General features: G+C 44.9%; 3 protein-coding genes across 3 annotated transcripts; all 3 read left to right on the forward strand.

Annotated features, from left to right (window-relative positions):
- Positions 1-850: 850 nt before the first annotated feature.
- PPTG_24012 (hypothetical protein) lies at positions 851-1,239 on the forward strand (the record flags this gene model as incomplete). The annotated part of the gene is made up of 2 exons (XM_008914656.1): positions 851-928; positions 1,003-1,239. The coding sequence occupies 2 exons, from the start codon at positions 851-853 to the stop codon at positions 1,237-1,239; spliced, it is 315 nt and encodes a 104-aa protein (XP_008912904.1).
- A 26-nt stretch (positions 1,240-1,265) lies between these two features.
- Positions 1,266-1,916, forward strand: PPTG_16912 (hypothetical protein; the record flags this gene model as incomplete). The annotated part of the gene is made up of 1 exon (XM_008914657.1): positions 1,266-1,916. The coding sequence occupies one exon, from the start codon at positions 1,266-1,268 to the stop codon at positions 1,914-1,916; it is 651 nt and encodes a 216-aa protein (XP_008912905.1).
- A 9,153-nt stretch (positions 1,917-11,069) lies between these two features.
- On the forward strand, positions 11,070-11,225 carry PPTG_24013 (hypothetical protein; the record flags this gene model as incomplete). The annotated part of the gene is made up of 1 exon (XM_008914658.1): positions 11,070-11,225. A coding segment is annotated over one exon (156 nt), but the record flags the coding sequence as incomplete, so codon positions are not given.
- Between the last annotated feature and the right edge of the window lie 20 nt (positions 11,226-11,245).

An 11,245-nucleotide genomic window follows, 5' to 3' on the forward strand; every position in this document is an offset into this window, starting at 1 on the left:
AAAGAGTAACGTTCCCTTTTGTTAAGGTTATCGTTAGTAGGTGCCTTCGGATATTAAGGACCTATTAACCTAATTAGGGTGTTGAGTTAACCCCTTTACTCTTTGAGTTAACCGTCTTCCTCTGACGCTAAGCTACGGCAGCCCCGCTGCAATGACTGACAAGAACTTTCGTGAAAGTAGCCTCTTGAAGCGAACGTTTCCGCTGGCACTTCCACTTGAAGAAGTATTTACGTACGGAGATGGCCAAATCCGTGTATTGTGGCCTCAACCCCGTTACTTTTATCGCGTGGAGGATGCTGTAGACTTGATGATCAAATAACAAGATACCAGAGAGTACAATCGTGGATTGCGCTACTTGTACTATATCCTGGACGGGTTCGATGAAAAGGAAGAACTTCCGGATCCGAAGCATCCTCTTCTTGTTTACTTTATCCGCAACTGGCATTCTTGCAAAGAGATGTGGGCCGTTTACGAGCGTGGACATATCCCTCACCTTGGGAACCATACTAACAATCAGTGAGCTACAAATCTGTTGCTTTTGCAAGGTAATCAAACGACATTAACTTTAATTTATACGATAGATTATAATCTGCTTGGGGCGACCTCAAGGACATACTCAAATCTGAGATGGAGCTGGATGAATGTGTCGAGACACTCCATTTTCTGCAATCGACAGCAGAGATGGAATATGCAGCTAAATTTCGCGTGGTAGGATCACGTCATTACCGGGGCGCTGACGACATTCTCCTGCGTTTGGCTGCATTAATAAGTCCGCACGCGTTCGAGCTTGTTCGAAGAGAGTATGAGCAATTCAAAGGGGCGGGGGGGGGGGGGGGGGGATCTATCGCATATGACGTTCGTTGGATCCAAGATGGATTTCTCAGTTGGTATCAGAACAACCAGCAGTAAATACGAAGTCAATATATCGGTAAGTGGTACGGCAACTTTGTTTTCACGTTGTCACTAACTTACATCATGTTAATTTATACTGGAATATTATAGACATATGCGTGCACTTGTTTCTTCATGCGCACAATGCTACTTCCTTGTCGCCACACGATATTTGCAAGATTCTTTATGAAGAAGAAGAAGTTGATTCCGATCAACTATATTAACCCGCGGTGGCTGTTGGGATCAGACGCCAACCGACCTGAAGATGATGAGTCAAATGACGACATGTCGTGCCCTGGATTTTGCATCCAGAATTCAAACATGAATCAACAGAACACGCAGTTCTAAATAGATCTTCGAAGTGGAAAACTGCAATGGAGATTGCAGAACACGTTGTCGAGGTGATGAGATTTCACGGAACGCAGACGTTCCTTGAAATGGCAAATTCGTTGCGAAGATTTGGGGAGTGTGCAAATGAAGGGGTTGTTCCGATTATTGGTAATTACGAGCAGAGTGAACACCACGCACCTCGAAATTCCACAGTGGTCGATTCTGTTTTTGACCACGGTGGTTCTGACGCAGAATCGGAAGTACTGCCTACTCTCCAGACAGTCGAATTACGTGAAAATGACGGAGAAGATATGACGAAATCGAGGGATGAAATACCTGATGGTGTGACTCACGAGCGAATTGAGATTGAGACGACGGACACCGATACACTACTCGCTGAAACTGATAGAATTCTTCGTCAGCTGGAAGACGTGGTTTCGTCAGACAATGATGACATGCGACCTGAAGGTATCAACCGGTCGGTGAGCGACTCCAACCCTTTGGTGAGCAGCACCAACCCGTTGGTACACGACTCTTACCAGTTGGTGAGCGACATTGAGCACGGCAATGAGTTGGTAACCACCACCAACGAGTTGGTGAACAATGGCAACAGCAAAAAGAAAAGGGAGCGCCAGAACGCATCTGAAAAAACAGACAAAGAAGGGAGTGCTGAATGGAAAATTAATACGTCGTAAACGCCAAACTATCCGTATAAGTTCCGGAGAGGACGAGGCATCAGAAGTTGGAAATCAAGTCACACCAGGCAGCTTTCGCGTTAGTGCAAGTGTCAAGAGCAAAGGCAGGTCCAAAATTAGAAGAAAGCAAAAACGCGAAGCCAAACGAATCCGGATGAGTGAGGCGATTGCAGAAATCAATGCCCTGGTTCAGGGGACACTTGTTCCAGTGAAGGATTTGTCTCTGGTACGCAAGACGATTGTTCGCAGCCTCAACGTGACGGATGCTTCACCCATTTTTAGCTAGCATTGAGGAGGTGGGCTCACCTTCCTGGAGTGCTACCTCAATTGTTCAACTTGCACGGAAGCAAGAAGTTCAGCAGAAAGTCACGATCGTTTTTGCGAAGAATTACCTTAGCAAGTGTATCACTGGAATACACACTTACAGGAAATCTCTTCCAAGTGAATATGATGCTGGGAAAATGGGGGTGTCTATAGAAAAAAAAACTAGGCACATATGCTGAAAAGGACCTGCTTACGATGAGAGATTGGCACAATGAGATACCAAAACTTGAAGCTGTAAGAGATCGTTGTTCATGGATAAGAGCGTCCAAGTTTTCAAGAATAGCTGTATCTACACTTTGAACAACTGTGCTACTGTGGATTTAAAGGCATGTGCTACACGACTGGAGGCGGTCGATGTAAACAAAGCGATTTCAAACCGTTTTAGTAAGGGTGTCATGCACGAACTGGCGTACTTTCGACGTTCGAAGTGGCTGGACGATGGGTGTTTACGTGTCGCGATAAGCCATCTTATGGATCAAGATCTGGACAACAACGGTCAGAGTCGAATTGGAGGGGTCAATCCACTGTATGCGAGAGTACATGGAAGCATGAAGAAGGAGATGATAACCTCGTCGTCTTTCAATACGAGCAACCGGCTCGTTCTTATACCCATATATATTGATGGTCATTGGGCTGGCGCGGTATTTGACTACGAGAATAGCAAAGCAATCATCTTCGAGCCCATGCAAACTTCAAAGTACTACAAGGGTGCTGGATGAGTACTTCGGGGAGTACGCAACTGAGCTAGAGCCGATTCGACAGCGAGCACCACGTCAGGAAGACACAAACAACTGTGGGCCACTAGTACTGCTATTTTTCGAGTGTATGATACGGTGAATTCCTGTTCCAAATATTTCCAGTGAGCACATCGCGTATTTTCGGTTTCGATATTTTTTTTCTGTCGACAAAGGGGGCATACTGTAGAAGTCCAGGGCTCAGAGAGTAAATACACTCAATGCATTCACTTTAAACTTCATTCAGTTTCATGGTTAATGATGGTGCTTTTACTTGCAGCTTTAAAACTGCTCGTACTGCTCGCTCGCACAGCTCGATTCCAACCGCGACGATAAATCACTTCAATATCACAAGTAGCCGTAACATTCTATCAACATTCCTGCGACATCAAAAAGATCTCTAAAAGCTTCCCAATCGTAGAGAAATCAGATCGCACTTAGATATACTACGTACTTAAAAAGAATAAATTACACCGTTGGTGATCAGTTGGTGACCCACCAATGAAAATACCAATTATTTACTTGGTCACTGTTGGTGAAGCTCGTCCCGTCTATGCAAATCAGTTGGTGAAGCTAACACGGTCCTAAAGAAAAACAAAACTCGTTTGTGATGCTGGTTTTAGTTTCTTTTATACGGTCGCAACACCAGACAAATACTAAAATATGCATAATCTCAAGAATATTATCTGAATGTTATGGTGACAATAATATGGACCTCCTGGATTTCTAAATATATAGTTTATGTTTTCATGCGATTTTCACGCGAGTATGATTCTAAGTGAACCAATTCGTAGAGCATATTGATTATGTAACTTGGTAAACCAATACCGTAAATCACGGGAAACATGTAGCGTCGTAAAACGCGGATAATATGGTCATGTAGTAACCTCATTTTGAAGATATGTGGCATATCTATGCTTCGTAAAACTATTTACGCGTTTAGGTTTTCTAGAGAGGTTATATTTTCGCCATGATTTACGGTACTTGTGCTAAGTAAGTTTCAATTTCGTTGTTATTTACGAGTGTTCTATGAATTTATTTCAGAGCTAAGGGGGATCCAATTTGTGTTTCATTTTTCGTGGATGAACGGCCAGGGTGTTTATATTTCGTTATTATACACATTCATGAAAGGGTCGATTCACAAATGTACAGTGATACAGTACAACAATACCCATGAACATCGATACTCCTAATAAACTATACTAACCCTTTCGCAATCGTCTTGATATCGTTATATACAATTTACAAACATGAGGATCCAAAAGGTACGGAAGTAGCTCCTTCGGAAAGACTATTGCGAACGCTCGGCCACTGCCGTTCAAGTAGATACTGTTGGGATGAAGGACGGCTATGCAAAGCAACTGTACTAGCCCCTTTTAAAACTCGTTCAGATTGACCGAATAATGTCCATCGATCTATGACTGTGATGCCACTCGATACCGGCCCATCATCTGCGTCAAGCTCACGACCAGGACCAGGACCAGGTCACTATCACGGTTTGGATCTCTCTATTCGCGGATGTGTACTGCTGTCTGAACAGAGCTTTAATGCAGTGTTACAGTGTGCGCAGCATCACAGTTTTCGACAGAGCCATTTCTAGACAGCATTTGCTGTGTATATTCTACCGGAGCTATTCATACAAAACTCAAAGCCAACCCCCGGCTCGGTGTATCTGAAAGAGCTCATGCTACAACATTACTAGAAGCAACTATCATTTCCTTGTAAGAATAACATGTAGTTGCCACGCAAAAGTAGAGGGAAGATGGATTACGCGCATCCGATAATGTGCCCTGTTCGCCGAGACTCCACTCTACTGCCATCGCGTCCAAGGCTTAAGATTGTGCAAGACGAAGGAGTCCTTGAGTTACCGCATCGAGCCCTTCTTAGAGAGATCGAGTATCTTGGTCTCGGTCGGACGACACCTTGTGCACCTGACGTCGAGACCAAATCAAACAGAGAGGACGACAAGTAGCGGGTAGCGCAGAAGGACTTGGGCAACTCGGAGATGACCAAGTACATCGCGTTACGCCATGTTGCTCAACGTGGAAAAGCAGGCGGTACGACAGTTTGCCATCTCCAGCAAGAGCACTGGGAACATGTAAGGTGAACGTCGCTGGGGCACGAACGGCTAGTGAGAGAGTGAGTAGGACAGCGAAGCTACCAACAGGGGCAACGCGATAGGAAGCCACAACACTGCAGCTGTCACGAAAACAGTAAGTTGCTTTCTCTGATCGAGCCATTCACAAACTCCTGTCTTATGCGCTCGCGGTCTTTGCGGACGCGACTCTATGCTCTCCTTCTACCACGCTTCTTTGAATACTAGTTTGCTATGGATCGTGGAACGATGGAGATTCATTCCCACGCTGGAGTTCACCATTTATATCTTGGGTTCACTATCAATAAAGGCTGATTCGTGAGTCCTTTTGCGAAATGGACCACGTCGTACATCTTTCCATTTTAGTATTGAAATTGTGAGTTTCAACTAACCGCTTGTATGCCCCTACACCTCATCATTACATTATTTGAAATGGCGACCGCGAGCAGGCTGCGCTGCCCTCCAGGGTCGTTTATGTGGTTGCTATCTGAACCAGACGGCGGAGGCGAAAAGACATATGGATGTGTGCTGAGGCTGTACGTGCAAGAGCAAACGAAGGATGATTGCGGCCTCGATAGCGTCCACCATGTTGTGCAAATCGATTTCGGAATTGAATAGCATAGCGAAAGCTGGCCACCCTGTTCAACAAAAAGTCGGAAATGAGAGTAACAACACGACCTAGCGACTGCTACTGGACAACAGAAGAATCAGCTTGGACTGTCAACGACGGGCTATCGAGCATATTCAAGGCCAACATCATCAGCAAAGGCCATACAAAGAAACAGCACGGATCATCGAAAACATGCCCACCGCGAGCGTGAAAAGCAGAGCCGTCGAGAAAGAGAATGTGAAGTTTGACTTCTACCTTTCAGATATTGACGCCACCAGGCTGTGCTGCTGATGTTGTAGCTGCCCTCGAAGGCACACCTATTATAGCTCTGCACTATCGACCACAACATCGAGAAAGAAGCGAGCTTCTACACCTGGAAGAAATTCGATTCCAGCTGTGGTCGTATCTATGTTGACAAGCTTGCGGTACTTCGCCAATCTACTGGCCTCTTTAATTGAGGATTTTTTTCATTTTCCCTATTATCTTATTAGAGGGACCAGGAGGCAAGGTAATAGAGAGATAGTGAGGGACTTCATAGTCTTTAGTATAAGTAAGTATAAATGAATGTATCCATATATAATATCAAGTGTCGACACTTGTCGGAACAGCGTCGGGTGTTAAAATCCTTCGAAGGAGAAATCGGTTAGAGATTGATGATATACACCGCCGTTCCCAGCCGGTGATTGAAAACCAGACTTTACCGAGGCAGAAAGATGTAACTAGGGCCCCACAAAAGCTCTGCAGCGTCTGAAATCGCCCGCTCACAAGCTTCCATCTATCTTCAAAGTTGTGTTACTGTCGCTGCACTTGTCCAGATTCTTCGCAATAATATTTCTCCAACGGCTCTTATAAGCTGTGGTGGTCGCTTTCAATCTGTGTAGTTCGTGCAGTGCTCCACCCTGCTGCCTTCAGTCTTGTTTTTTTTTTTTTAAGTAAGTCTGCATCGCGCCTGCATTCCGTACATACAATACGCACAGCAAATATAAGTACTGCACGTTCGTGGTTTCTTCCGCGTCTCTCCAGGTTTGGCTTCACGGCCAAATTTGATTCAAAACTTGCATGCTACGGCTAGTACTGCAGACGTTTCAGGGTGCAGCTCGGAGATGTCTAAATCATATCTAACGTCGTGTTCTTGCTGGAAAGGTGTCTTCAACGTTCACGGCATATCGTTATTTAAACACGTGTAGCTAGAAGCCTTCCGTCGCCGCTCGTTTCCTTTCGAAAAATTTAACAAATCACCAGACTTAAATGTTAGAAAATGGCTTCTGTAAGCTATTAATAGCAGGCTCTCCCTGATATGAATATCTCATAACCGTTTGCTCCTTAATGTGCATCGGACAGATATTTTCGCATCAAATTGGCAATGTGTTGGCACTGGGCCCATTAGCACACCTAACAACTTGCCAGTTTTAGCGAGGGACGATAAGAGAATTTAATAGAGGTACTCCGAGGGAAATGTACCGTTTTCCCTCAATTATAGAGGCCTGCCAATCTATGAGGCATGGTTGAAAACGAAGAAAGTGTATAGCGATGCTGGACGTGCTTACATTGTTGGTCGTGCTACTCGTTTTTGGCAAGTAGAAGACACTATTGGAGATACATTGGCTGGACACGTCGTTTCAGAGGCAAGACGAGTACGTTGGCGTTAGTGTCGTGCATCATAGGATCCAAAACTACCGCAACATCAGACTTCACCTACCATACCAGCCTGACGATCACTTTACCTGCCCAAACGATTTGAGATAGAGATACCGGATGACGCAAGTGATAATGAAGAGATCGAAAGCGAGTACCGGCGTTATGAACCGGATGTGACACTTCTTCAGCAATGCACAATATATAAAGCTTCACGAATGCGACGTTGGACCTTTCCACTCATGTTGAGGGTCTTGTGGATCTATTTCAGCTCGGAAATGAACGCAAAGACTAGAATTCAGTACCACCCCCTGTTTGAGCAGCCGGCATCATCATCGTTCTTCGCCTACATTCCTATGTATTTCTGGGTTGAATTTTTCGCCAAACCAACACTGCCATGTATTACTATGAACTGGACAATCACTTGAATACTAGTCCACTGTTTTCACTGCAGGAGAGCGTGCGTTTTTTTTTAATTGCTACTGTACATGGCACTACTAGACAAAGAAGAATATGCGAACTATTGGAGTCCGCAAATCAAAGATCGTCTTTTTGGTGGTAGAAGCGTTTGTCTCGACAAGGTGGTGGCTTTGGCTAGATCCAAACTGTTGCGATAATCGTTTTGTTTTCCAGCGATCCATCGGCCGGCAGAACTTGTGGCTCCTGCACCGACTCAAGGGACACCGACTGTATCCCAGCCGTATCCCCTGTCGTAGCTGTACTATTAACATGCGCTTGCTTGGGGTCTCTCAATGTGCATTTATGCTAGCGCAGCATTGCTGCAATCAGGCGCACCACTAACCGTACTCTGTGTATCTTCGATTGGAGTTGATCGAATTCCACAATTGAACAAAGAAGCTAAGCTCTGATCATCAGTTTCTGGTGGCTATTTTTGGTGTATTTGAGCGTCGTCCGGGGGCATACATATGCAACGAAACGGCTTGCACTTTCTGAAAATTTTGTACTGCAGCGGTCGGAGTGCACTGGCAAGCGCAGCAAGGCAACGAGTTATTTTTCTAGCTGACGATGGCGGTTTGAAACCACGTGGTGTGCCAGTTTAATTCAAAAATAAACTTGGTTTGAGTATGGATAGAGTCTGTTTATGTGCGGTCCTGCAAGTACACTTGAATTTATGTAAATTCCGATTTACACTCTGTAGAATGATAATATTGTGAAGGATCAAAGTATGAATAATATTAATTAAAAGGATAAAATACCTAGAAGTTAGCAACAAACAAAACTGGATCGTTGTGGCTGCTCTGTGTCGTCAATAACTCTGCTTGCTGCTCTTCCTGGCCGAGGACCAGCTCCTCTTCGTGTTCCTGCTCTTGGTGGATATCCTGCTCTTGCTTGCACTTCTGCTCCTGACGCTGATCTCGTGCTGTTGTTTTTTTTTCTTTAGGTCTTTTACTCTTCGCTGGGTTTCGTGTTCGTTTCGAAATCTTTGCTTGAGAAGGCTCATCTGGTTGCTGTAGCACCTTGCGAGTTAACCATCTACCGGCTACTGTCTTAGTTTTCCTCTTTTTTCCCTGCTTGTGTTGACGAAGAGGTAGAAGTAGGATATGGTGCTGCACTGTTTCCTCGAAGAGCAACCACGCGGTCTTCTTTAAGGACATGGGGACGCCGTTATCTTGAAAGTTGTGTAGTGTTTCGTGCATTTTTACGAGATTTAAGGCGAAAATTCCTCAGCTGCGAAAGTCTGAGGAAATGTTGTTGTTAAAGTTGCAACTTGTCCACGCAAGAGTTGCCACTTGGAGAATTTTTTCCTTGCTGATCACATTAAAACCGTTGGAAAGAATGACAGTGTCGATGAGATCGTGGAGTGTGTTTTAAAACGAAGAGAACGCCGCAACGTGCAATGGTTGCAGTAAGTGAGTGCCGTTTGCGGGGAGGCAAACCAGTTTGACAAGCATCCGGTCGGCGGTCTCGACGATTTCTTCAGCAATGTGGGATGCGCATCCATCCATGACGAGGAGTAGTGGTCGTTTGACAGATGTAGGAACAGCAAAAGCGAAAAAAGATATATTTAGCAATTAGAGTCGCTGTCATAAACGCCTTTGTTGAAGTTGTAACTGCAGCTCCAGGTATACTACATTGCTCAAGAACTTCATTTTCTACTCACTCACCAGGTAGAACAAATAAAGCAGGCACGACAAAGCCTCCAGCGCTACCGCACGCTACAATAGAGAGATGAAAGCTTGTGGTAGGATCAGTGTGCCAAACCTTTTTTTTACCCTTTAAGAGCTACCAAGCGTGTTGTTTTACGGGAATTTTCGAATGAATTTTCATCAACGTTGAACACGCGAGTCATAAAATAAAAAAAGTCATCCTCGTACAACTAACATAACTACTACGTAGCAGTGAGAGCACAACTGAGTTGTTATTAAACTGTCTAGAATGGGTCTACTTGCGCTTAGGGACTACGAAACTGCAGTGCATCAAGCGAAGGCAAAAGAGAGAGAGATATTGTTGGATAGCGCGTCTTCTCTTGACAAAATGATAATAGAATTTGTGGTTTTTCTTTGGATTTTCGTTCATGTGCTACAAAACTATTATACCACAATACCCGTACTATTTTTTAATTAACTTTAATTAAGAAGAGTGATGGGACAATCAATGAATTATATGTCGTTTGGCAGGTTAGTGAAGGTCGAGGACGTCGTCTAAAAAGTAAAATATTTCTTGTGAGCATGTTTTACTTTTGGACGGCGTCCTCAATGATTTCCCTTTGCTTTGCGCTGCCGTACATTGCACTTAGAGAAAAGATAGCTTAGTGCTAAAACGCAATACTCACCAATGTTGTAGTTACCTTGTTGCCACAAGAATGGCGAGCATACACGCACCAGTACTCTCGATACCAAAATTTTTGAAAGCGATTTGATCATAAGCTTTCCTCTTCTTCCTGGAAACCATTCGGACAAAATTACAACGATTAAAGCTCGTAATAGTTCGTATGCATTGTTTTCATAGCCAAGTAGTACTGCATCTGACGAGAAACTTGCAACAGACACACAGGAAGCTAATTCTTGGAGTTTGCATCTCTGTTGCGTGGCTTCGTGCCAGACATGGTGTCATTGTTAATGAATCACTGACACCTGAGCAGATTCGCACCCAGGAATCATATGGAAGCCGGTTGCCCAAGCAGCATTCTGCATGCAAAAAAGAACGAGCTTCAGAAAGCCACATTGGTAGCGATTGACGTTGGTTCGACAGGTCGTTCGAATACCAACTCGAGATCGATTCTCTACGCTCCCTGCTTGAAGCAGAAAGAAAACATCCAACAACAAGCAAGAGAAGAGACTAGCAGTGACGAATACGCGGGCGCACCGCGCGGAGGATCGATTTCTTGCGATTCTTCGATCGAATTTACAAAGCTCAAGCATCAGTTTGTGACTCCAACCATCCATTCTCTTGTCTTCGGCGGCACCGCTATAATAAAGTCGTTTTATTCCGAAACCCTACGCTCTACAAAACTTCAAGGTACACATCGGACTCGGATTCGGAGCGTCAAGTCGAGTTCACTCGATTCCAAATCCAACATACGGCGCGGCATGAAAACGCAGCACCACATAATCTGGTCAAAAGTCAAATGTATCAAGTGAGACTTTCATCAAGGTTCGGCAAAGAACCCGCACGCTGCGGCAATCGATGCTGTTCGCGGTTACCGCAGCACCGCTCACTTTCAATTTGTACAAGTTCCACCAACAAGTCTTCTTCTCAAGGCAACTGTCGGTTAGTCAAGCAAGTCGTCAACTATGGCTGAAAGCACTCCTAACAACTACGCGGAGGCAGTCTCACCCAAGCCCATCACGGCCTTCGACGAGGCCAACAAGGCCGCCGCTCGTCTCATCAAGCCCAAGGCCATCCTGTACACCACTGCCCTGTTGTCGTGGATGCAGCCGTTCCAGAGCGGTTGGTCCACCTCGCAGAT

Source organism: Phytophthora parasitica (assembly GCF_000247585.1).
Source record: "Phytophthora parasitica INRA-310 unplaced genomic scaffold supercont2.62, whole genome shotgun sequence".
NCBI lineage: Eukaryota > Oomycota > Peronosporomycetes > Peronosporales > Peronosporaceae > Phytophthora > Phytophthora nicotianae.